This window comes from Harmonia axyridis, chromosome 2 (assembly GCF_914767665.1).
Source record: "Harmonia axyridis chromosome 2, icHarAxyr1.1, whole genome shotgun sequence".
In the NCBI taxonomy this organism is placed as follows: domain Eukaryota; kingdom Metazoa; phylum Arthropoda; class Insecta; order Coleoptera; family Coccinellidae; genus Harmonia; species Harmonia axyridis.
In genome coordinates, this window is record NC_059502.1 from 5,932,017 (window position 1) to 5,956,679 (window position 24,663).

Sequence of the window (24,663 nt, forward strand, 5' to 3'; positions counted from 1 at the left end):
TTCAGTAGCCTGCAGATATTAATGGTATCGGGAAAAAATTAGTTATTCATAATATACAAGTGCAGAAAGCATTTATATTCTTCCACGAGTTGAAAATTCAAAAAGGAGAACAGTGCCAACGCTAGAGGGGGACCCGGGCCTTCTCTAAAATTTGACATACTAAGGCTTAAAGATCAGTAGAACTATTGTTTCGCTTTACTTTGGCCCACCAAAAAAAAAATCCGGCCCCTTCTTGGCAGGCGCGGATCCAGGCCCCACTTTTGGGGAGGGAACTTTTAGATACTCAAAATACTGAAAATGTGGACCCCAGACACTTTTACCATTTTGGGACGTCATTTTTTTTGCCGTTCATAGATATGGATCTTCCCAAAATGTATTGATGGTGAAATTTTTGCTGATATTGTAATTATTTGAGCCTAAGTATGTCAAATTCTAGGAGGGACGGCAAAATTTAAGAGGTGCCTGGGTCATTTGGGGGGGGAACGTTCCCCCAGTTCCCCCCCGTGGATCCGCGCCTGCTTCTTGGAAACCCCTCTTTTTGAAAGCTGACGTCGCCTCTGAAGGAGAATGAACGAGTGTTAGAATAAGCCATTAGCCATATGTACGAGTAATATACATTATTATTTACTCCAATTCACTGAATTTATTATTGAAATCGATTAAATATTTCCATTAATATCGTGAAAAGATTTTTTACAAAATGTTCTGAATACTAACGTATAATAATAAAATATATTCAAGAATTATGTGTGAAACTGAGATATTACCGCACGATTTTGATCTGCAAGGTATGATAGGATGAACGGATTTGCCTTAGAAATAAAGGCAGTATCCTTAAGGTCACGATGGCCTAAAAAATTAAACGTATGGACTGGTTCAAACTTAGAATATAGATAGATTAATTAATTATTTATTATTAATGTTCTAATGGTTCAAATGATAGCATCATCAGTGGCGAAGCTATATTTCAAAAATAGGAAAAGCCAAAAACACCAGGGTTTTTTAAGAGGGGCCAAGATTTCCAGGTCCTTCTAGTTTACGTTAGACTCATGTTTAATTTTTTTCGCTCATTCGATATTTCAGGAGGATTAGCAAAAATTTATGGGGTCCTGGCCCCCCTAACCTATTCTGCCTGTAGTGCCGCTACTGCGTAGCATACTATCTTTATTTAACTCATGGGATTATATCACTGTTCCTCGTATCAGATATCGAGAAGTTTCTTCCATAGATAAATAGTTATTTATAATACAAGTGCAGAAGGCATTGATATTCTTCCACGAGTTCAAAATTCAAAAACGAGCCACGAAGTGGCGAGTTTTGGAATGAACGAGTGGTAGAATGAGCCTTCTGTACGAGTATTATACATTATTTTCTCTAATTCATTGCATTTTGATTGAAATTAATGAAATATTTCCATAAATATAATTTAGTGATTTTTGCATTGAAAAATGTTGGTTGGCAGAACTGATTTCTTTAAGGCAAATTGATGAATTGACAGATAAAGCCGTGGCGGAAAGCATAGACCTTATATCATATATGATATTAGGTCTATGGCGGAAAGTTCGGAGTGCCAACATAGAATAATAAAATATAACTATGAAAACTGTGCGTTTCTGATATATTCTCGCACGATTTTGTTCTACAAGATGTGGAAGAATGAACGGAATAACCACAGAATTAGAGAATAGATATTTCTTCGTCAAAACTTTATAGAATGTCGTGGCAGGAAATCAACAAAATTGAGTTCGCAGATCAAAAAAATAGACATACATAACATATCCACACATGAAAGAAGAGCTCCACAGTATGGATGAGCCCATATAAAGTGTGTAAGAACAAGAAAATATTCTATAAATTTTCAACAACATAACCTATAAAATTTTTAAATTTCAAAGAACTTCTACATGCGGTATAATAAAACTGAAGAAGCTGATATTTTCCCAAGTAATTTGAATAACAATTGAAATTTGCCATAAAAATGGCAACATATGATTTTGAAATCATTATAGGAACATATGAAGAATTCCTTCTTGGTTATCTTGTCTCAATAAAGGTAAAATAATTGTACTCATTATAATATTTGGTTAATGTTATTTATTTTTAGGATAAAGAAATCAAACAGAGTTTCGCCGCTCATGATCACTCAAGAAGTATTAGAACAATAGCTCACTCTGGAAAATATGTAGCTTCTGGAGCTGCAGATGATAATATAATCATTTACGATTTTGATACCCGAAAAGAATGTCACATGTTAGTTCATCATGAAGCAACTGTAAATTGTTTATCATTCACAAATGAACACACACATTTGATAAGTGGGAGTTTAGATGGAGTTCTAGCGATTGTAAGAGTTGGTAATTGGCAGATTGAGAAAAAATGGGATAAGGCACATAAGGGATTAGCAATATATGATGTTGCTATACATCCTTCAGGTAAATTATCATAAAGTTATCATTTTCATATGCAAAAGTAATAGTTTAAAGATTTGGTTTTTAATAATTATTCATTTTCAGGCAAAATGGCGTTGACAATTGGTGGAGACACAACTCTACGTACTTGGAACTTGGTAAAAGGGAGGCAAGCATATGCAATCAATCTCATTACCAAAAGTAAGGATCCCAAATCCCTAGAAAAAATCTTGTGGTCTCCAGATGGCACACATTTTATTCTATATGGTGGGAAATATACTGAAATATGGAATATAGAAGAAGGAGGTTTATCTAAAGCTATTCAGTATGATCATAAAGTAACTGCCTGTATATGGTGGAAGGCCAAAAAATTACTAGTAGGACATGAAAATGGTGACTTGACTGTTGTTAAAGTAGAAGATGGATCAAAGATTTCCAAAGAGGGACACAATACGAGAATCAAATGTTTGGCAAGTTTTGGTAAATTTGTAGTTCTGATATCCAGTGACGGAGTATTGAAAGTGTTGGATTCCAAATTTAACTTAGTAATTGAGCTAAATACAGGTTGTAGGCCTATTTGTTTGGATATAATAGAAACAATGCATGTAAAGGAAGAGGAAGTGTGTGAAGAAGAAGTCGAGACAGTGCAAATTGAAAATTATCCAAATAAGAGGCCTCAAGTGATAATTGAAGACGAGACAACTGAAGTTGAGAAAGAACCCAAAAAGAAGAAAAGGAAACACAAAAAGTAGATAGAAGTTTTTTGTTATGTAAAATAATTTTATATTTATTAACAATATATTTTATAACAGTGGAGTTTAAATTTTATAACATACTTCATAAACAAACATTTCCTTAATAATTGTACAAAAAGTCATAAATTTTTGATATATTATACATATTATATAAAATATGGTTAACTTTCTGAAAATTCATAGTTATTATATCTAAATGGTTCTTCAACCTCTAACAGAAGTAATGCATGATTCTCAAATATCTTTCGCATAATGCTATCTTCTTGGTGATTTTCAATTATTCTTGTTTCTTTCTTGTTTTTTCTTGCGAGTTTTACTCATAATCAATTAAGTTGTATAGAAAAATTATATTTTGCTGGAGTGGCAATAAGCATACTCATTCCAAGTTTCATTTTTTGGAAGCCCAAAATTTCCTAACTATCGACAATTCGAAGTCCAGTATGCCAATAATGGTAAGTCATGTCTGCTTATTCCGAGGGCTTGTAAAAGATTATTATCGGGATTTGAGGTCCAACTCAAAGATTTGGCGATATTCAACCAATTAAGAATAAGACTAGTCAGATGGGATTCCAATACCTCATCTGTTATACTGTCATTTTTTAAAGCTTCCTCAATAAGAATTTGTAAAGTTGGCAATCTGTTAGGCAAAATTCCCGTCCACTCAATTTTCCAAGTTTCTTGCTTCACTAATTTGACAGGTGGGCCAGTACTTGGTATCTTAAAAAAAATAGAGTTTGAGCTACCTACCATTACTCTATGTTAAGAAAATAATGAGATTTGATCATTTGAAAGCATAACCTACCTTAAAATTGGTGGGAATCAATTGTTTAAAAATATCTAAAACACTTTCATCTTCACATTGGAGCCACATTCCAGTCAACACACAATAACAGGTAACTCTAAACACATGCTCTGTCATCTCCTTCAATAAATTTCTCAAGTTTTTGGGAACACATTTGATTGGAATTTTCGGAACATTGGCAACTTTTTCTACAAATCTGTTACAACTCAATATCCATGTGAACCACATGTGCAGATGAGCAAAAACTGCAGGTTCACCAGTTAACTGAGGTAAAGACCTAGACTGATGACCAGGTGAGCCTTGTGCCTGCCTCACTGCTCTTTGAGAATATTGAGCCTGTTCAACTCCATTGACTTTGGCAGCTTTTTCTTGAAGTTCTGATGCTATTTGCTTTATCGTAGGAATAACACTGGGCCATAAATTCAAGAGATGTATCTGTTAACAAGCCAAGTAGATAATAATAAATATAATAGCAAAAAAGACAAGATGCCTGGGACATAGCTTGGAAAGTGAAGAAAAATATTCATCAATCATATGGAAATTTTCTTTAACACACTGAATATCAAAAAACGAGAATGAGCATTGTCCCACTAGTCACCAGACACCCTGTATTATTCTCATCAGTGTTGCTTATCTCACCTTATCTTTCATAAGCATCAGAATACTGTACTTTCTGTGAAAACCCCTTGCCAATGAATCTTGCAAACTGAAACTATGGCTTATAATATGACCTCTCTCATTATCTCCAAAATATAAGGTACCGCCTTCTTTACTAGACTCTTCCTAGATAGTATGGCGATAAATATCATTATTCTCGGAAACTTCACATGCTTACCTCACAACTTAAGCTCCTAACTATGGCTTGTTTAAGCAAAAATGCCAAATCCTGTTGTAGAGGAGTTCGAGTAGTTACAAAGCAACTTGTTTCACTTTTGGTAACCAATGCTAAATCCAAATCTACAGACTGGCATGCTTCACACCAAGGAACCGTAAGGTTGTGGGGTGTTTGTTGAGGTTCTTCTTTACATTTCTGAGTGCAAAGAACTACGCAAGGACCATGAGATTCACAAAAGTGACCCAGTGCTAGAATGGCATCCATTCTGTTGAATGGAAAATTTGAGAATCTTACTCATGAAAATGTGTCAGTAATAACTGTTGTTATTTCGGTTAATGTTGATATTTCTGAGAATTAAAAGTTAGGAAAATATTCAACATTTGTAGGTTATCTCTAATTTTCAGATTTATGTTTATCATAATTAATTAAGATAGACTTCTGTGGTTGGAGTGTCAAAAAATAATTATGTCTGCTGTTACCCAGTGTTGCGGAACCTACCGATTTTGATGTTGATCTACTGAATTGAAGGCGGATCCATCCAAATATGCTGATTTTTTTATTATCTCTCAATAGTGGATCCCTCACTAAAAATATTAATGAAAAATAAACAATGATTGAAAATCTGAGCTACAAGATATGAAACAACGGAAGTGGCAGAGTTTCGGTAGATTCTTTAAATAGCGCTCCCTACGGAAAAAAAGGGAAATTTGGTCAATCTCGGGTTCTCGTCTTTTAAAATCTCAAAGCAAATGTCGTTTATTAGTGTCCGAACAATTACTTCGTTAGGTTTTTGAAATTTACGAGGGTGGGACGAACATCAAAAGACCTTAAAATCACAGACTAACCTGTATATTCTATCTCTAATAAAAATTCCTTCATCTGGCAACCTTTGTGTCAATAATTTTCATTGAATCTGGGTGTTGGCTGATATGATAAATATATTGGAATTGGATTTCTCCGTTCATTTCTCAACAACTATATGGAAAAAAATTGATCAAGGAGGTGCTACGATGGTCTAGACGTCTAGAGTCTAGACATTTCTGGGGTTTCATCAATAGTATATGTAAACAAATTATATCTGTTTCCGTGTTTTCAAAGCAACGTTGCCAATTTGTAAAAAAATATTTCTGTTTCCATAATAACGTGTGTTCAAAAAAAGGCTGAAGCTCTTGAACGCTCATTCTAGAATAGGCTAACCTTGGATATCACCAAACTGATTAGATATAAAAGGAGGAAATAGCGCTTAAAAATTAGTCACGGACTGCCTTACGTATATTTTAGTTCTGATTCACAGTCAAGGATTTTATTTGAATCTGACGGATGTCTAGAATTACTGGTATGCCCACTATGGAAAAAGTTCAATATCAAAACTGGAGCAGCCTTCCTGATACTTCACTTGATTTCCGCTGCCGTTTTAATAGAAATATGAACATTTTATTAAATGGCGCTACCTACGGAAAAAAGGGGAAGTACCGGGAATCCCGCGTGTGACGTCACACACCGCCATTTTTGGTTCTCCTGTCAGTGTTCGGAATCCAAACAAATAAATTGTCATTCAAATTAGTACGGTGTCGTTGAAGGAATTGGCTTATTGTCATAAATAAGAGTATTTATTGGGGAACGATTTCAGTATTAATTGATAGACAGAAGAAACGAGGTTAACACCAGTAAGTTTGAATCCTGTATCATTCCCCAAATTTTGTTTAAAGCCGTGTTTATTAGTTGAACTTCAATTTCGAACTTATTGGCATTAATCTCGTGCCTTCTGTCTATCAATTAATAGTAAAATCGTTCCTCAAATAATCTTATTTATCAAAATAAGCCAATTTCTTCAACGACAAAGTACCAATTTGAATGACAATTTGTTTGTTTGGATTCCGAACACTGACAGGAAAACTAAAATGGCGGTGTGTGACGTCATCACTTAGAGCGTATAGGCTAACCTTGGATACCACCGAACTGATTAGATATAAATGAGGTGTTCGAGGAAATAGCGCTTAAAAATTAGTCACGGACTGCCTCACCGGCGTAGCCAGGGGGGGGTTCAAACCCCCCCCGAAATGTTTAAGATGTCGAAATTTATTAATCTTTTTCTTCTTTTATTCTCATTTATCTATATGAAAAAATTCTTATTTCTGCCATTAGCCTTTCTTATTTTTAAAACCCCCCCCCCGAAACTGAAACCTGGCTACGCCCGTGGACTGCCTAACGTATATTTTAGTTCTGATTCACAGTCAAGGATTTTATTTGATTCTGACGGATGTCTAGAAATACTGGTATGCCCACTATTCAAAAAGTTTAATATTAAAACTGGAGCAACTTCCTGAATTAGGGATATTCCTGATACTTCACTTGATTTCCGCTGTCGTTTTCATAGAAATATGAACATTTTATAAAAATGGCGCTAAATACGGAAAAAAGGAGAAGTACCGGGAATCCCGCAGACCAATAACCATAATCTAATCAGTGGACGCACCAGTATTTTTAAACATTTTATTTTCAACTCATGATATAAGCTAAGCTATACATGGCTATCGCGATCTCATTATTTATTTATTTTTATACGTCCAATCAATATCATCGAATATATTATCTAATCTTAAATGAATATTAGTTTGTTTTTCATGTTTTATAAAGATACATCCAATGGTTATTAAATGTAAATCTGTCTAGGAAACTTTTCAAACACACATTGACGTCTTGCCTTGCTAAGATAATAGAACCGATAGATTTCATATAAAAGATATAGGTTTCGCGTATGAAGTACTGTTTGCATTTTATAGAGATTAATTATGTTTTCGAAAAATTCCTAATTTGAATTACTATATCTGCAGAATATCTATTAAACTAACCTATTATTGAGATGAGTATTATGAATGAAAGAAATATTATTTACAATTTTATTTGAACAGAGTGTAACAGATATTGTATTTCATAGTTATTGGGTGAATACATATAAGCTCAGCAACATCATATCAAGGATTTAAAACATTTCAAAAACTTACGACTAGTATTATACAAAATGAATACTATTCTTACAATATTTAACTCAAATCCAACCATATATAAAAGAGAATAATCGATAACATTAAACAAAGATTAATCTTTAGCATTACCAATGATAGTCAGGATGTAAATGAAGATGTTAATAATATCCATATATAAGTTCAAAGCAGCAAATACATATTCTTCCGGAGATATAGAATATTTATGTTCCCCTCCCATCATAAGCTGGGTATCATATATAAGATAAACAGAGAACAGAAGAGCTCCTACTGATGCATAAACCATACGTATTGTTTTTCCTGGGAAAAATATAGCAACAAGTCCCAACATCAATAATATCAAACAGCAAACCAAAAGGAATCCTCCAATCATAGTGAAATCATATTTAGTTTGAAATGCAAACAGAGTTAGACCAAGGCATATAAGAGTAGTTATTCCTACTGCCATAAAAACTATATCAGTATTATACTTTGACGAGATAACGGCCAAAATGAAAGATTGGGCTAGTGTGAATATTCCAAGGAAGATGAAATTGTGGGGTGCTTTTCTTCTAAGATCACCACAGCAGGATAAAGCTATTAATGTAATGAAAGTTGCGACGAAGGCTAGGATCACTAGCCAGCTATGACTTTGCACATAGAGAGTAGTTTTCTTATCGTACACAAACCAAGCAATGAATGATAAGCTTATGGCCAATTGACACATCAAAATAGCATAAACTTTTCTTATGAACCCTCTTCTGATGGAACTATCGTTGAATTCAAAAGCGGCCATTTCTGGTTCTTTGTAACCTGTTTCTGTTCCCCCATACATGTCTTGCGCTTCGTAGGGCTGTTGTTGTTGAGGAGGTACGTTAAAACCTGGTTGACCTGGTGGTGGTCCAGCCGGGTAGCCCCCAGGATAACCTTGCTGGGGATAGGGCGGATATCCTTGTTGTCCTGGATAAGGAGGTTGTTGACTATACGGTCCCTGTGAATAAGGTCCTCCACCGTAACTCATTACAGCAATTTGATAATGTTTTTCGTACGGAAACTCACAATGTCACTTAATTAATCCCTTTGGATCGATAAAATAAATTAGTAATATGGTGCAATATACTATTTTCCTAAAACCATTACTTATCTATCAAATGGCGATTTGACACTATTGACTACTGACCAACTGTCACAAGATGAACCTTCTGGAAATGTTGCGATGCAGCGTTGTCACGTTGAAAATTGAAATTATATTTGACGACTTTGTATTAATATTTAAATGTAATATATATATGTAAAAAATATATAGTCTGATTCACATCGAAAAATTACATCTCTAATTCGCGTCTCCATTTCATCTGAAACAAAATCTAATCAGTTATCACATTAATATTTTCATACATCTTACTTCCTTTGAATATAAACAGTCATGTTTATGCCACAATAAACTATTATTATTATTATTATTATGTAGCTAGAAATAATGAATTATTTTATCTACAATGAATTTCCATCAAGTAAGGACCGAATCCATTAGTTATGTAGCTTATTATATATATATGAAATTAATTAATTTCATATATTACTAGAAGAGAAGCTGCGCACTTTATATATGGTGAATACTTTGATGTTTATTGCTTCATATTAGTTGCCTCTAAGCAAATAAAACTTGACTAGCAATTGAATCAATTCAATTAATCAATCCAACATCTTTGAATCAATCTATCAATCTCACAGTTTGAATTTGTTTTGAACCTCATAGAAAGAGACGAGAGTTCGGTTATCTTTGTCGTTTGTACTGCAGTAGTTCAGCATATTCAGTAGTTCATAGTGGCACTCAAGGTCAGAAAAATTTCGAAAATATTTCTAATGATACGCATCAAGAAGAAGGTTCTTCAGCAAAAAATGATAAAATTGCTTTTTTTTATGCCATTATTATTATGTATTTTGTTTACTTCACTTACCACAGAATATTTGAATTTTTGAAATGATGATTAATCCAGACATTTTTTTCACTGGTTCTATGTTCTCATTCTCACCTTTGTTTATATTCCTGTATATACCTGTTTTTTGTTTCCTAATCAGAGATAACATCTCTGTTCCTAATGGAGTAATTGTTTGTTTGTGCAAGTGTTCGATTTTCGTTAATTTTTTAATTTCCTGTTCCACAATGGACTATTTGACTATTTAGTGATAAAGAAGATTCTGATTATAAATTCAAATTTGTATCTACACAATAATGACTTCTACCCTTTATAAACAAATTCTGGAGAACACTTCTCTTATCGAAAAATTAAAAAATATAGTAGATCACGACGATGTGGTTAACCATTTAATTTCGAAAGATATAATTAGTGAGAAAGAATATAAGAAAATTTGGAAAACGGATGGCAACAAGATTGATTCAATATTTATGACTCTGAAAACAAAGAAAACTGTTAAAGAAATAAGGGAGAGCTTCAATATTTTAAAATCTTTGTATGGAAATGAATTTGAAAATGAGTTGGAAGAAAGCAAGCAAAGTTTAGTTGATAGCATTCATCAGAGGGGCGGATTTCCTAAAATCAATGTTAACACCTATATTTCAAGAATATCACAGGAGAAGAAGATTAAAGAGAAGCTTGGGACTATAAGGTGGAATAATAGTTTGGTTGTTTTCGGTAGAATTGGGGAGGGCAAATCTTATTTGGTATGTGAATGTCTGAGAGATATAGATCTTATTTATCACCATTTTAGCAGCAAACTTTTCTGGATAAATGTTGGTGAATGTGAAAATGGCAGTAATATTTTACAACCTCTAACTCGATTATTGCGAATGATTAATCCAAAAAAAACAAAGTTGTATGAGTTGGATGAACTCATTACAGAAATTGGTAAAATATTTGCAACACAAGAATATAAAAATTCACTGGTAGTTCTTGATAATGCTAGATCATTGGAAGTAATAGAAACCTTTCAAAGAATAGGATGCAAATTGATCATTATAACATATTTTAAAAATGTGAAAAATGCTGATTTTGTAGAGATAAATTTGGGTTTTACTCTCAATGAAACAATTAAATTATTCAGTCAATATTTAAGTACTCCAATTGAAAATTTAAGTTTGTATTTGGATGATATAAAAGAAATCCATGAATTGTGTAAAGGACACCCTACAACATTATCACTTTTAGGAGTATTTCTGAGTTGTAAAAGACAACATGCCTTAGAAGATAAGGGATTATGGAATTATATCAAAGAAAAAATTGATAAAGGAGAAATAGAAGATCTTGGTAATGATAATGTCAGTATAATTCACACAAATTTCTATAAAGCATTGAAAATGTGTATTGATACTATCAATACCGAGGAAGTAAAACAATTGTATTATCAATTTGCAGTTTTTCCAAAAGATGCAAATATTTCAACAGAGGTTCTTGAAGTATTCTTGAACAAAAAATCAACAGAAGTTTGGAAAATAATGGATCATTTTGAGGATAGGTCTCTCATTAATTCTTTCTACAATAATAGAAAAAAGATTTATATCTATGTTATCCATGATTTATTTTTATATTATCTAAAAAATGAGACCCAAGACCGGAAAATAGAGTTTCATAGAAAGCTAATCGAGTCATATGAAAGTAGATATGAATATCACACTCTACCTGATGATAACTATATTTTGTTGTTTTTGGGTTATCATTTGAAGCATGCTGAAATGTTTGATAGATTTAAGAAATTCCTCGATCTCAAATTTATTGAGCACAAGATTAAAAAAGTAGGTGTTATCAATATGGAACAAGATCTCAAAATGTACAAAGACCAAATAATAGGTGGAAGTGCAGATCTCAAACTTAAATGGGAAAAATGTTTGAAGTTCATAAGAGATAATAAGAATGAACTAAGACAGTTAGAGAAAAGAGATATTATTCAATTAGCTCTTCCTACTTTATTAGACGATGCTCAAACATTGATGGATAGAAATAAGGCTAATTCAATAGACAAGTTATACTTCACAACAAAATTATCAGCTGGTCGACTGAAAAGTTCCTATGAATTTCCTATGGAGGAAGTAGCAACTTCTCTGGCTCATTGTTTTTACAATAACGTGCCTAAAATATTGATAGGTCTTAATAATGGGGACGTTCTCTTGTATTGTTCGCAAACCAACAAGAAGTCCGACAGATTCCAAGGCCATACAGAATTGGTTTTCGACTTAAAAGTTGCTGATGATAATTCATGCTTCCTTTCAGTATCAAAAGATCATACTGTGAAAGTATGGCCATTTTTCAATCAACGAATGAGTTTGGATGGAATACAGAATGTTGCCTCATCACCTAAGTGTGTTCAAAACGAACATTTTGATGCATTCAGTCCGGGTAAGAAACATAATTTCAAGGAATTTATGTACAACAAAGATGGCGAGTACATAATATCTGCGAATTTCTCAAACAGATATGATGAAGTCAAGATTATGTGCACCAGTACAAATTATGGTAAAGTCATAATATGGAATGTGCCTACAAAAGAAAAACTGTGTATCAAAACCGAAACTGGGATACCTGCCAGAAATATACATTTCTCCAACGATAATTCTAAAATTTACTACACCAGTCAGGGACAAATTGAGATATACGAGTATAAAGACAGAAAATTGAATTATTCAGATTCCATTGACACAGAGGACATAAATAGATTATATGTCACTGATAGAAATACTTTAATCGTTATTCGTTCTAGATCTGTTGTTATGTATGAATCACCTTACGAATCTAAAGATATTTTATTTGAGGATGAAGAGGATATAGTATGTTCTTCTTTCGCGAAAGATGAGTATTTAGCTATTGGTGTAAACAAAAACGTATTTTTGTACAATATTTCCAATGGACAACTGGTAGAACAGTTGAAACATGAAAAAGCAGTAATGTTAATGACAATGGATATTCTGAAAGATGATGATAACATCACAAGCATGATTTCAATGAAATTTGATAATAACAACATGCAACAGTACAGTATTATGTTACAACATTACGAACAACCAAGAAATGAACAAAAGTTGGTCACAACTTTTTGGAAAAATAACGTTCCTAGGTTAGCTCTTGCATTGGACCACAAAGATCTCCGAATACAATATGAATTCAACACAATAAATGAAAAAGAGATGCCTTGCAGAATATCTCTTATAACGTTTTCCCCTTGTGGAAATATCATAATTTTGGCCTTAGAAGATGGAACCATAATCGAATTCAAGTATAAATTGCAAGATGGTTGTAGGACACTGATTAAATTGAATAAAAACGTGAGTTATCTTCACTGCATTGGACCTGGGTCGTTTCCAGGTCATCGAAATAATGAAATTTCAAAGAGTTCTCTTAATTCTAATTATGGAGCTATAATAGTTGTCCTAAATGATATGAATGATACGAATATTCATATTCTTTCAGAAGAAGGCCATATCAAGAGATTTTCATGGGATTTTGTCATATTCCAAGTGTTCCCAATGGATTTCCAACATCTCTTATGTATAGATGTAACCGGAGGTATTTTTATAATTAATCTCAATGAAAAATCGGAATATTACAAATTAGTGAATTATGGCGATGGTAGTAAATCCAGAAAAGTGTGTTATGCAGATTTTTGCAGCAAGAAAAATTTGGTGGCTATCCTATTCGAAGAGAAACAATATCAAGCATATCATTTGCAACTTTTGAATACAACAAAAGAAGTATTCTATACTAAAAGTATTAAAGACTTCACACCAACCTGTTGTACCTTCTCATACTTCGGAGAATTGTTGGTTTTAGGGAGTAACGATGGTAGAATAATGGTTTTCAATCTACAGAAGAACAATAATAACATCAGAATTTTGAATGCCTCGGATTTTTCAATAAAATTCATGCAGTTCTCAAAAAGTGAATTACCAATCTTGGTGATTGTTGGAAGAGAAGTGTCTTGGTGGAATTTGGAAAGTTTCCTAAGTGAGTGTAGTAACGAAAATGATGTTAACTTTGATTTAGGGTTTTGGAAGAGAAAGGCTGTTCATCAAGAAGTACCAAATTTACTTCAAACAGTCAGTTTGTATAGCAGTGCTGTTCATTTTTCTGTTTCTGAAAACTTTGAAACGTTTCTTGTGGTAGATGAGGAGAGTAGAATATATGTGATAAAATGTTTGAAATGAGTGTAATAATTATAATCAAATAGTTTTTATTTGAGAAAATTGTGATTTGGTTGTTTCATTGTGATTTAAAAATTTATCTTTAGATTTGTTTTCTGTTGAATTTCATTAGTTGATCCAGTTCTTTTTATCATGACTATTTCTTTATGTTTTTTTTTCGACTTTTAAATGATTCTCAGATTTTCTTTTAAATGGGTGCCAAATAGTGTTTATTTGAATTTAATGTTGATTCCTGCACTTTTTTTGATTATGTGAAAAGAATAAGTAATTTTATGAATTATTGCTCAATGAAATTGATGCTGCCTATTTCATAATCATATTGAAGAGTAATTTTTAACTCGTTTTGAGTGCTATACAGAACTTTTTTCTGAGATTGGAATGATGAACAAATATTGATATTATTTTATCTTAATTTATGCATATTTTTAAATCTATTATTTGTTATTTAACTTTGAGCTGACTGCATATTACCTATAAAAAAAATATATTTTCTTCAAATGCCATTTTTGTAGACTAGAAGTTAATAAAGTTCATTGAACTGAAATATTGATAAACCTACTTAAAACTATTGTAAGAAGTTCAATATTTTCTGAATATGAACTCTAGGACAGTCAACTGAAGCAGTTCTGTTCAAGTCAGACAAAATTATTATAGAGACTTATATTTTATATCTATTTTAAGACTATTGTCCAAGATTTTTAAACAATTTTGAAAATCTGCATTTTGTATTTGAATTATAATTGTATTGTATTGAATTTGATATATTTGAATTATTTAAGATGATTATTTTATTGTAATTTTATACGTTATAAATTTTGAAGAATTATTCATTATTTGTTTATCTCAAACCCTTAGTTGCTTGAAACTGAATTCTCTCTCGCTTCAAAATAAGAATTCTATTACTGCAAAACTTTCAGTTATAGAACTTGGCGATGAAAAATATTTCTTTTGGTAAACTATTATGTCCTGAATTTTAAGTTTGTTAGTAACATTCTGAATTCGATATGTAATATTCATTATTACGGATCCAAATTCATGTCTGAAGAGCGCTGATACCAATCCTGATATCAAAAGTATTGAATATTGATGGCAACAATTTCGGAGAGAATTCTATAATTCCATCGGAAATTTGGAGCAATCACTTTATTATGTTCGATATGCTTTGAATTTCTTCAAACGCTTGATTTGTTTCAAAGTATGTATTCTCCTCTCAATTATAGCAAGAATTTGAAATACTCATAACTCCTAAACTATTACATCTCAGCAGTAACTAAATGTTTTCAATTTCATTATTGTGCCGTATTGAGTTTATGAAATATGAATTTTTTCTTCCAAATGAATGCAGCGCTCTCATATATTCTGAGAAAACCTTTGGATATTGAATAGGTAATTTTTTTAAATTCTTCAGTGGTGGTTAAAAAATGCTTTTTCTTGTCTGATTCCATATTATAGGAAAAAATAACTAACTTTTTGTACAATTTTGAAAGACTAAGAAGAATATCTGTAATGGGAAATGAATGATAGCTGTTAAATGATTAATATTCATAAAAAAAATAGGGATTTAATACTTTAATGAAATAAAAATTATTAACAGTGAAAAATTGGTTCTAATTATTCTTTCCAAGTCATTGAACGGTTCAGCTTACACCAGAAAATACCTCCGACAATATTTCTTCCTATTATATACTTCACAAATATTTTTTCAATCCATAATCATATTGGTATTACTTCATACTCTTGTTCTTCCTGCATCTCCTGCTAATTTATCTAAAATCTGAAATTCATTTTGAACTCCTATTCGTTCAGAATAAAATCTAATACACTCACCATACTCAATCCAGGTAAATTCAGAAATGTTCCTAGTATAGGTACTCTACGTAAGAAGTTTATTGCTACTGGGAAAAATCCGCTAAAAAATTGAGTTTCATGAGCAATTGAATTGCTGGATGATATGTTATTACCTAAATAAAAGGAAAAATCCATAAATTTCCAAAATCATTCCAATGAATGCCCATCGCATCAAGATAAGAGTTACTCCAGCAAAAAAAGATAGAGCTCCTTTGATTTTATGACGTTGGAAAAAAAATCTAAGGGTCCTCTGAGGTCCAATGACACATGTTAATCCAGCAATGAATAAAAACTAAAATATTAATGACCTATTTATTAAGGAATTTCAAAGAAAAGTTTTCTTACGTTTCCCAAAGCTAAGAGGCTTCTATCAAAAAATAGAAGAATTCCTACAAAAATGAAAGAAATCCCAAACCCTGCTAAGCCTACTCCAAACTCTAAAAGAAACAGAAAGTAGGTAGGGATTACGTTTTCAAAGTGAACTTACTTTGAGCATCTGATACTTCAAACATGTTTGATTTATTACAATAATTTACAATTTCTCTTAGCAGTCGTTTAAAACCTATGTACTTAACCACGTCATACAATATTGAAGTAGCTAGTCTGCTCAAGAAATTGTAACCCTTTTTAATCAATTAGTCAAATTATTTAAATTATGCTTAAAGAAATTTCAATATACGACATGATCATCTCCCCTCCATTTCTGTTTATTATTATTTTTTCAGGATTTTATCTTTTATCATTTTTCCTCAATAAATTAGAGTGACGTTGAACACGGAATATACCTTAATTCACAGATTGTTGTATGGTCAACGAAATTTTTTTATTGGGGATCTTTACGATTGTTGAATGATCAACAATAAACTTTGAAAGTACGTGCTTATTATGAACTGTAAAACAAAAGTTTTGTCAATGATATGAGAATTAAACAACAAAATAAATTGAGAAAATGGGATAAGAGAATAAAAAAGAAAATACTTTATTCCTTGCACAATACACAGTATTCAGTGATTTCGGATATCTGACGTTTTTGTCAGTTTATCATCTTCATTGAGATTTGGTGAGGTTATATATCTGATAAAAATTGTCATTTTTTATTTGGTGAACATTGTGTGTCTTCTAATTTAATACAAAATGGATTGTGATAATTTCATGGTGCCTTCGGTACTTCAAAGAGAGCCTAACAAAATATTATGTTGTGATTGCGGTGTGCAAATAGATCCCAATCCTTCCAATATGTGTATTTCTTGCCTTCGTGCACGTGTTGATATAACAGAGGATATTCCAAAGCAAGTGGTCATCTTTTTTTGTAGAGGCTGCGAAAGGTATCTACAAACTACTACAGCATGGATCTCTGCAGCTCAAGAATCGAGAGAACTTTTATCTTTGTGTTTGAAAAAACTCAGAGGTTTGGATAAGGTTAAATTAGTAGATGCTTCATTTCTTTGGACCGAACCACATTCCAGAAGAATTAAAATTAAATTGACCGTACATAAAACCTTAGATTCAGGACTTGTCATGGAACAGGCCTTTGTTGTAGAATATACTGTTAATCATAAAATGTGTGATGATTGTCATCGAGTAGAGGCTAAAAATTTTTGGAAAGCTCTTGTTCAGGTTAGACAAAGAGCTGAAAACAAAAAAACCATATATTATCTTGAACAATTGATTTTGAAACATAAAGCTCACTCCAACATCACTGGAATGAAAACTCATAATGATGGGTATGATTTTTTCTTCTCTACAGAAGCTCATGCAAGGAAGTTTCTCGATTTTGTTAAAACTGTACTTCCTGTTAAGTACAGCCACTCCAAAAAATTGATTTCCCATGATATTCACAGTAACTTATACAATTATAAGTTCACTTATTTAATTGAAATTGTACCAGTAGCTAGGGATAACGTTGTTTGTTTGCCGAAGAAAATGAAAAGTCAAATGAGTTATACTTCTCCAGTTTGCTTAGTGTCTAAAGTCTCTAATTCAATCCATTTGATTGATCCAAGTTCTTGTAGAATGGCCACAATAACTGCTAATGAATATTGGAGGAATCAATTTGAAAGTATCTTTTCTCCAAAGCAACTTATTAAATATTATGTTTTGAATATTGAGCCTGTGATGGATAAGGATCGATCATTTTACCCAGATCCGAAAGCATTCTCTAAAAAACATGTCTTAGCCGATTGTTGGATTGTTAAAGAGAGTGAATTGGGTATATCTGACAATTCAATCCATGTAAAAACACACTTAGGACATATTTTGAAAGTTGGTGATACTGTGCTTGGATATGACCTGGCAAATAGTAATGTTAATAATCCAATCTTTCAAAAAATTGATAATAGCGAAGTTCCTGATGTAATATTGGTGAAGAAACACTATGATCATTCCACAAGACGAAGAAACAGAACTTGGAAGCTCCAACACATGGCTGATCCTGATCAGGGTCTCAATTTGGAAGACGACTATTATGAATTTTTGGACGATTTGGATGAAGATCCTAACTTGAGGAAAAACATCAATATTTTCAAGGACAAAACAAAAACAATTCCTGTAGATAAGAATGATGTTATAGATGAAAGTGCTCCATACGTGACTTTAGAAGAGATGTTAGATGAAATGACCATTGATGACGTTGAAATGGCTGATGATGAAATGGAAAACTAAAATTTTGGGTTGAATTTAATTGTGTATAACAGAAGATATTATGTTATTTAAGGTAGACATAAATGTTTTATTTTTGATTTTCTTGAATTACCGTTATTGATGTTATAATATGAACAAAAAGTTTAATCATGATAAAAAATGTATGTTAAATCCATTGAAAAAAGATATCAAACAAAAATTATTATATTTATCATTTTCTCAAAGTATTGCATAAAATGTTTATTTTATGGGATTTCAGGTATTCTATAAAAATTTTTTCTTTCATTAAAGTAAAGAAGTCAATGTTGCAACATGGTAATCCAATTTTCTTAGTGATCTACCAATCATGCATTTCCAATCTGATATTTTTTGATCCATTGATTTCTCATGATTCGAGTTTTTTTTTCATTCATATTCAGTCTTCTTCATCAGATGATTCACTTTCTGAAGGAGGAAAGTCTGGCATATCTTAAAAAATAAAACATTAGTATTTTAAATATTATTTGTTTTTTGTTTCTTACCTCTACGTTGTTGTTGGCTTTTTTTGATATCCTCTAAGTATTGATTTTGAGCTGCTATAACCTCTTCACTATTTGCACACTCCGAATATTTGTCCAAAAGTTCCTCATTTAGTTCTAAGAAGGAATGTCCCCAAGAAAATTTATTAAGATAAAACCTTGCATTACTTTTGAATCCAACAATGTACATTGTTGCAGCTAAAGCCTCTACACAACTCAATTGGCATGGTTTTCCATAATTTATAGGATTTGCTGCAATCAAGAATGGCAACAATCGACCACAGGTTGTTTTTAGACTTGCAATTGGCGTTTCATCTATTTTGGCCCATGAACAATCCACAACACAAACACCTTTATTTGAAACTATTTCCTTATCAGCAGGACTAACACATTTAGATCCTAGTGGTGTCAAAACTACTCCGTGAAATTTTTGCTTAATTTTCAAAGATTTTATTAATTTCATGCGTTCTAATTTTCTTCCTGAACACTTCTTTGGGTCACACTGATTGAAATCCCACATTGCCACAGGGAATTCGGCCATCTCTAGTAAAATAAAATGTTTTATTTATACAAATTCAAGTAAGTTTATTCCCAAAAAACATTAGTCACTTTAATATTTACCTTCCTCTTCTGAAGACTCTTCATCAGATGAACTACTCAAATTTAACTTTTCAACATCATTCGAAAGATTTTCCATTATGTTTCGCAATCTAATCACAAAATAATGAATAAGGAGTGATATTATTCTACCAAGCTAAGATAATCTTATTAAACTTTATGCAGTGTAGATACTTTGGTTGAAAATAAATATTTTGTTCTTTGTATTTTGGTTAGGTTTACGATCACAGATTTAGATGTTAACACAGAATATTATATATAATTTTTTGGCAAGGTCATATAATATATTTTAATTTCATCAGTTGAATTTAATATGTGAAAAGAATGAAGAAAATTATAAAGCTACTATCTTTTCATTTAATTTTTGTGCTGTATTAAAAATGTCAATTTCATAAAAAAAAATTTTTTATTGACAGCTGTCAATCAAAGAACTGTCCCAAAAAAGTTCTGTACACTTCGGATATCTGATTTTGAAGGAATATTTTTACTGGATTTCGGGTGGAGTCCCTTTATATTTTTTACTGATATAAATATGGAAAACTGACAATTGAATATATTTTGTTTCTTTGCCAGTTATTATGAACTTTGCATTTCATCAGCACGGAAGTCCAGGTAGTGAATCAGGTGTTGTTAGTGATTGTGATACAATGGCGGATCTAGCTACTTTACTTCGTCAGGAAATCCCTGAGGGACGTAATAGCCTAACCGAAAATCACACAAATTTAGAACGAGTAGCCGAGTATTGTGAAGCTAATTATTTTCAGTCTGAACATAAAAGGACGGCTCTCGAGGAAACCAAAAATTACACTACTCAATCTCTGGCCAGTGTGGCATATCAAATTAATACACTTGCTTATAACTTTCTTCAATTATTGGATTTGCAAACATCCCAGTTAGCTGAGATGGAGAGTCAAATGAATCACATTTCGCAGACTGTTATGATACACAGGGAAAAAGTTGCTCGTAGAGAAATTGGTGTATTAACGGCTAATAAATCGACTAATAGACAATATAAAATCATTGCTCCTGCCAATCCTGAAAAACCGATTAAATATGTGAGAAAACCAATTGATTATACTATTTATGACGATATCGGACATGGAATTAGAAATAATGGTACACCTAAACAAAAACTGAGAGGATCAAGCCAAGGAAGCATTCAATCCCTAAATTCGATGGTTGGTAATTCTGTTGGACCAGCCCCAACTACCAAGCCACCAACTCCACCACAAGTTTCCCGTGCACCTAGTAAAGCTTCAATAACTGGTACATTAACTAAAAATAGTAGGGATTATAGAACACCTCCTGCAGTAGCCCCACCTCAGGTGCCAAGCCACTATGCCCCAAATTATCCTATGGGACATCCCAGGAGAGAAAGAGGTCCTGGTTACAGTACACTGCCACTTACTTCTTCTAATCAGCAGGTGACATCACCTCCACAGGTAATTTTTTCTAGAATAGCTTTTCATGCGAGATTCTAGAGTTGAGATTGGTAAAGTTTTTGAGTGATAAAAATTTAAAAAGAATTGAATGATTGAAATCAAGTAAGTTATGAATGAGAAGCTTCTTTAACTCAGCAAAAAATTGAGATTTTATGGAGCTCTTTAATCGGATTTTTTGCTTTAAGCCTCCTAAATCACAAGAGATTCATTCTAACTTAATAAGCTGTTTTTTTATGTTTTGAGGAAATGGAAAACCATTGTGTAAAATTGTCACTGTTTTTATTTAGATAGAATCATTGAATAAAGATTATAGTAGGACAATGCCGTCAAAATTTGATTGGATCGTTTATCAGCGACATCTAGGAAGGAATAGCGAAATTATTCAAAATGTCTAATACAAAGCAAGCCTTTTTCTCTTTAGTACCAGACCACGAGAGTTCAGATCGAGATATTGAAGTTTTAGTGATGCAACATTTGTTGTTGTTTGAAAAATGGATAAAAACGAGTTTCGTGAATTTGGAAAAAAATGTGTTTTTACTGGTTAGGCCCGAGACTAAAAAGCCATACTGAATCAAACCTGCTTCAATCTTTCCCGTTCCTTCTCAGGTAGTTCATATAATAACCAAAAGAGGTCGTTTTTTAGGGATACATTTGTGGATAGTATTGCTACTCCTCTCTAGATGGCGCATAATTCGAACTGCCTTGTTTTACTATATTATTTATATCCAAATTCTTAAAATAGGAGATCAGTTTCTTTTTATTGAACAAAGTTTGTGAATGTGGCTCATTTTTTAGGTTGGCATGGTTATGCCTATGAACATGCAGCAGCAGAATATGCATCCACAAACTCCTCCTCCCCCACCACCTGTCAGTGCTGGGTACATCGATGACCGTCATATGAGCATGCCACCTCCACCGTCTCCATTGGTGAATCAAGAAATCATCCTGCCGAACAAGAATCAGCATCATCCGATGATGATGCAGCAACATGCACCTGTCCCTGCTGGAAGTCTGGGGATGCATACGTTGTCGCATGCTCACGGACAACGTCTCTCAAGGTAATTTGATTTTTACCATTCACATCAACTCTTTGGTCTTAGATTTGGACATTTTCTTTTGCAAAATGCATTTCAAACCATTATCTTTTCAGGGACAGCCAATATCATTGAAATTGTAAAATGTTATTTTTGTTTTATTTTGTTTTTTTTTTTTATCTTGTAAACTGAAAAGGTTAAGTGTTTCTCTAATTCTGTGGTTATTCCGTTCATTCTTCCACATCTTGTAGAACAAAATCGTGCGAGAATATATCAGAAACGCACAGTTTTCATGGTTATATTTTATTATTCTATGTTGGCACTCCGAACTTTCCGCTACGGCTTTATCTGTCAATTCATCAAATTGCCTTAAAGAAATCAGTTCTGCCAACCAACATTTTTCAATGCAAAAATCACTAAATTATATTTATGGAAATATTTCATTAATTTCAATGAAAATGCAATGAATTAGAGAAAATAATGTATAATACTCGTACAGAAGACTCATTCTACCACTCGTTCATTCCAAAACTCGCCACTTCGTGGCTCGTTTTTGAATTTTGAACTCGTGGAAGAATATCAATGCCTTCTGCACTTGTATTATAAATAACTATTAAGAGTAGCTTTAGCTAATCTTCGCCTTTTTGAGGCAAATGTATGTACATTTGTTGAATAAAGTCGATTTATTATTATTATCTTTTCAGGGACAGCCAATCTCCACCTCTACCACCTCCACCCCCACCAGAAGATGAACACGCCTCTTTCGGGAGGCCACGAACCTCTACAGTGATGCCAATTGTTCCAGACGAAGATGATCTTCCGGGTTGGGTACCAAAGAATTACATTGAAAAAGTGATCGCAATCTACGACTACTATGCAGATAAAGATGACGAACTCAGTTTTCAAGAGAGTGCTGTAATCTATGTTTTGAAGAAAAATGACGACGGTTGGTGGGAGGGAGTCATGGATGGTATCACGGGTCTGTTCCCTGGAAATTATGTGGAGCCCTGCGTTTGAGTGTGAAACATTCCATGATTACATGACGGTTATTTGTTGTACAGGGAGGAGGCTTGTTGACGTCATATTTATACTACTGTATGTTATGAGACATTTTAAGTGCTTCTTCGAATACGTATTAGGGACTTTGAAAATATTATAAATAAGTTTAAATGATAGAAAATGTATATTCAGCTTTATTATATTTATTGAAGATTTTAGTATGAGATTTTTAATTATTCTATTGGAATTATGTAAGGAAAATGAAATTTATTGCACTACATTTAATAAACATTGATGAAATTTCATTTTGGTGTTTCTTTCAAGTTTTCCTTAATTTTCAACAGCAAAGGTTTTGAATCTTTCTTGATTAATAAAGTTTTAATTACCTCCGAAATTTTCACTTTTTTTAATTCTATTCGAATGTATTATTAATACTAAAATCAATAAAACGTTCAAAATTTATCTCATAATAATATGTCTCTTAGTTCAATTGTAGAAAAAATCTTATTTTTTTGGTCAGACAATAAAAAAAAATGACTTGTTATCCTAATTTGTGCAAATATTTTGCTACTGAGGAGAATTAGAAGAAAAACTACCATCACTTACATATTTTTCGTCTGACTCAGTATGATTATGTCAATTAAAAATAAATTAGGGAGAATTCTTGAGTTATTGCTCACAAAACTAATTGCTTTGCAAAATAATACTTTCTACTAACTGTAAAGTAAAAGCCAATAGTAACCTACTTCCGTTCAGTTTCCAGGATTTGTTGCAAAACAATTTCAAATGCCATCTCATATAATTATATTAAAAATGAAAGCTTTTAAATTAAGTCACCTTTAATTCATCAATAAAGAAGAAATAGTTACATATGGAATGGTTTCTAACAGTACTTTGTCATTATTTTTGTGCTTGAAGTAAATGCAGTTTTTAGAATATAATTATTTTACATTTAAATAAAATCGTAAACATATTTTCAATAAAATATTAATGAATAACAAATTTAAAATCCCAGATTTGATATAAAATTATGACTGACTGAGCGAAATTTAATCTTACGATAAAACATTGCTCAAGCCATCCTGATGGATTGAATTATCTGGAAAACAGCAGATCCACAAACTACAAAAATGAAGAGAGCTAGAAGCCATGGTCCAACAGGGGAAGATTCACTTTGTTGTTTCTGAAATGAATATTACAATGAAGACCTAAAATAAAAACATATGGAACATGGCACTTACAGATGATTTAGGTACATTCCCCCTTTGTGTTACCATTTTGCTGGCTTTTTCGTTAGCAATACGCATCCTCTGTTTTGGGGCCATTGTTGTTTGTTTGTTTCTTAAAGTTTTTGAATGAATGAAAAATTTGGATATGAAACACTAAAAAGGTGAAGGATTTGCTCAACGCAGCAACATACGTAAACTAATCAAAGTGACACGTTGGTGCTCTGACATTTGTTTTTATATTTCATGATCATCGAAAAAATGTTGGTAGAATTGTATTTTAATTTTCAACAATTACTCAATTCACAAATCTGGATATTGATAAATAATTTCATAGCTCATTTTTTCTAAGATGAGTTACAGTATAATGAGCTGATATTTAAAAAAAAGAATAATCTAT

General features: G+C 32.3%; 8 protein-coding genes across 10 annotated transcripts; 4 read left to right on the plus strand and 4 right to left on the minus strand.

Annotated features, from left to right (window-relative positions):
* Window positions 1-1,788: 1,788 nt before the first annotated feature.
* LOC123672949 (p21-activated protein kinase-interacting protein 1-like) lies at window positions 1,789-3,224 on the plus strand. Its single transcript, XM_045607316.1, has 3 exons — window positions 1,789-2,053; window positions 2,105-2,432; window positions 2,514-3,224. The coding sequence occupies exons 1-3, from the start codon at window positions 1,979-1,981 to the stop codon at window positions 3,158-3,160; spliced, it is 1,050 nt and encodes a 349-aa protein (XP_045463272.1). The 5' UTR covers window positions 1,789-1,978; the 3' UTR covers window positions 3,161-3,224.
* Window positions 3,158-5,834, minus strand: LOC123672948 (folliculin). 2 transcript variants are annotated; one of them, XM_045607314.1, is made up of 6 exons: window positions 5,646-5,834; window positions 5,299-5,384; window positions 4,801-5,065; window positions 4,605-4,748; window positions 3,966-4,400; window positions 3,158-3,880 (listed from the first exon to the last, which is right to left on the minus strand). In XM_045607314.1, the coding sequence occupies exons 3-6, from the start codon at window positions 5,062-5,064 to the stop codon at window positions 3,581-3,583; spliced, it is 1,143 nt and encodes a 380-aa protein (XP_045463270.1). In that variant the 5' UTR covers window position 5,065; window positions 5,299-5,384; window positions 5,646-5,834; the 3' UTR covers window positions 3,158-3,580. The 2 variants fall into 2 exon arrangements, with proteins under 2 accessions (XP_045463270.1, XP_045463271.1); XM_045607315.1 differs by lacking the exon at window positions 5,299-5,384.
* A 1,852-nt stretch (window positions 5,835-7,686) lies between these two features.
* On the minus strand, window positions 7,687-8,972 carry LOC123673632 (protein lifeguard 1-like). The gene has a single exon (XM_045608217.1). It carries the CDS (start codon window positions 8,803-8,805, stop codon window positions 7,900-7,902), a length of 906 nt encoding a protein of 301 aa, XP_045464173.1. The 5' UTR covers window positions 8,806-8,972; the 3' UTR covers window positions 7,687-7,899.
* Window positions 8,973-9,800: 828 nt separating this feature from the next.
* Window positions 9,801-14,768, plus strand: LOC123673629 (apoptotic protease-activating factor 1-like). The gene has a single exon (XM_045608214.1). The coding sequence runs from the start codon at window positions 10,021-10,023 to the stop codon at window positions 13,939-13,941; it is 3,921 nt and encodes a 1,306-aa protein (XP_045464170.1). The 5' UTR covers window positions 9,801-10,020; the 3' UTR covers window positions 13,942-14,768.
* Window positions 14,769-15,494: 726 nt separating this feature from the next.
* On the minus strand, window positions 15,495-16,578 carry LOC123673634 (vesicle transport protein GOT1B). Of its 2 annotated transcripts, none has more exons than XM_045608220.1 (5): window positions 16,274-16,578; window positions 16,132-16,223; window positions 15,900-16,078; window positions 15,766-15,847; window positions 15,495-15,705 (listed from the first exon to the last, which is right to left on the minus strand). In XM_045608220.1, exons 1-5 carry the CDS (start codon window positions 16,296-16,298, stop codon window positions 15,697-15,699), a joined length of 387 nt encoding a protein of 128 aa, XP_045464176.1. In that variant the 5' UTR covers window positions 16,299-16,578; the 3' UTR covers window positions 15,495-15,696. The 2 variants fall into 2 exon arrangements, with proteins under 2 accessions (XP_045464176.1, XP_045464175.1); XM_045608219.1 differs by having other exon boundaries at window positions 15,495-15,712; window positions 16,274-16,576.
* Window positions 16,579-16,818: 240 nt separating this feature from the next.
* On the plus strand, window positions 16,819-18,923 carry LOC123673630 (60S ribosomal export protein NMD3). The gene has a single exon (XM_045608215.1). It carries the CDS (start codon window positions 16,921-16,923, stop codon window positions 18,445-18,447), a length of 1,527 nt encoding a protein of 508 aa, XP_045464171.1. The 5' UTR covers window positions 16,819-16,920; the 3' UTR covers window positions 18,448-18,923.
* On the minus strand, window positions 18,615-19,761 carry LOC123673633 (18S rRNA aminocarboxypropyltransferase). Its single transcript, XM_045608218.1, has 3 exons — window positions 19,566-19,761; window positions 18,948-19,487; window positions 18,615-18,894 (listed from the first exon to the last, which is right to left on the minus strand). Exons 1-3 carry the CDS (start codon window positions 19,639-19,641, stop codon window positions 18,842-18,844), a joined length of 669 nt encoding a protein of 222 aa, XP_045464174.1. The 5' UTR covers window positions 19,642-19,761; the 3' UTR covers window positions 18,615-18,841.
* A 106-nt stretch (window positions 19,762-19,867) lies between these two features.
* On the plus strand, window positions 19,868-23,342 carry LOC123673631 (abl interactor 2). The gene is made up of 3 exons (XM_045608216.1): window positions 19,868-21,004; window positions 21,800-22,062; window positions 22,743-23,342. Exons 1-3 carry the CDS (start codon window positions 20,141-20,143, stop codon window positions 23,053-23,055), a joined length of 1,440 nt encoding a protein of 479 aa, XP_045464172.1. The 5' UTR covers window positions 19,868-20,140; the 3' UTR covers window positions 23,056-23,342.
* The last annotated feature ends 1,321 nt before the right edge of the window (window positions 23,343-24,663 follow it).

Bases quoted from the DNA above. Each gene is read 5' to 3' on its own strand.
- LOC123672949 (XM_045607316.1), top strand. From the start codon at position 1,979: ATGGCAACATATGATTTTGAAATCATTATAGGAACATATGAAGAATTC. The intron at 2,054-2,104 runs GTAAAATAATTG...ATTTATTTTTAG, and splicing joins GTTATCTTGTCTCAATAAAG to GATAAAGAAATCAAACAGAG. The intron at 2,433-2,513 runs GTAAATTATCAT...ATTCATTTTCAG, and splicing joins TGTTGCTATACATCCTTCAG to GCAAAATGGCGTTGACAATT.
- LOC123672948 (XM_045607315.1), bottom strand. From the start codon at position 5,064: ATGGATGCCATTCTAGCACTGGGTCACTTTTGTGAATCTCATGGTCCT. The intron at 4,401-4,604 runs GTGAGATAAGCA...GCTTGTTAACAG, and splicing joins TGATGCTTATGAAAGATAAG to ATACATCTCTTGAATTTATG. The intron at 3,881-3,965 runs GTAGGTTATGCT...ATTTTTTTTAAG, and splicing joins TGATTCCCACCAATTTTAAG to ATACCAAGTACTGGCCCACC.
- LOC123673632 (XM_045608217.1), bottom strand. From the start codon at position 8,805: ATGAGTTACGGTGGAGGACCTTATTCACAGGGACCGTATAGTCAACAA.
- LOC123673629 (XM_045608214.1), top strand. From the start codon at position 10,021: ATGACTTCTACCCTTTATAAACAAATTCTGGAGAACACTTCTCTTATC.
- LOC123673634 (XM_045608219.1), bottom strand. From the start codon at position 16,298: ATGTTTGAAGTATCAGATGCTCAAA. The intron at 15,848-15,899 runs GTAATAACATAT...TCAATTTTTTAG, and splicing joins GGATTTTTCCTTTTATTTAG to CGGATTTTTCCCAGTAGCAA. The intron at 15,713-15,765 runs GTGAGTGTATTA...AATGAATTTCAG, and splicing joins ATTTACCTGGATTGAGTATG to ATTTTAGATAAATTAGCAGG.
- LOC123673630 (XM_045608215.1), top strand. From the start codon at position 16,921: ATGGATTGTGATAATTTCATGGTGCCTTCGGTACTTCAAAGAGAGCCT.
- LOC123673633 (XM_045608218.1), bottom strand. From the start codon at position 19,641: ATGGAAAATCTTTCGAATGATGTTGAAAAGTTAAATTTGAGTAGTTCA. The intron at 19,488-19,565 runs GTAAATATTAAA...TTATTTTACTAG, and splicing joins AGAGTCTTCAGAAGAGGAAG to AGATGGCCGAATTCCCTGTG. The intron at 18,895-18,947 runs GTAAGAAACAAA...TTATTTTTTAAG, and splicing joins AAGCCAACAACAACGTAGAG to ATATGCCAGACTTTCCTCCT.
- LOC123673631 (XM_045608216.1), top strand. From the start codon at position 20,141: ATGAACTTTGCATTTCATCAGCACGGAAGTCCAGGTAGTGAATCAGGT. The intron at 21,005-21,799 runs GTAATTTTTTCT...CTCATTTTTTAG, and splicing joins AGGTGACATCACCTCCACAG to GTTGGCATGGTTATGCCTAT. The intron at 22,063-22,742 runs GTAATTTGATTT...TTATCTTTTCAG, and splicing joins CACGGACAACGTCTCTCAAG to GGACAGCCAATCTCCACCTC.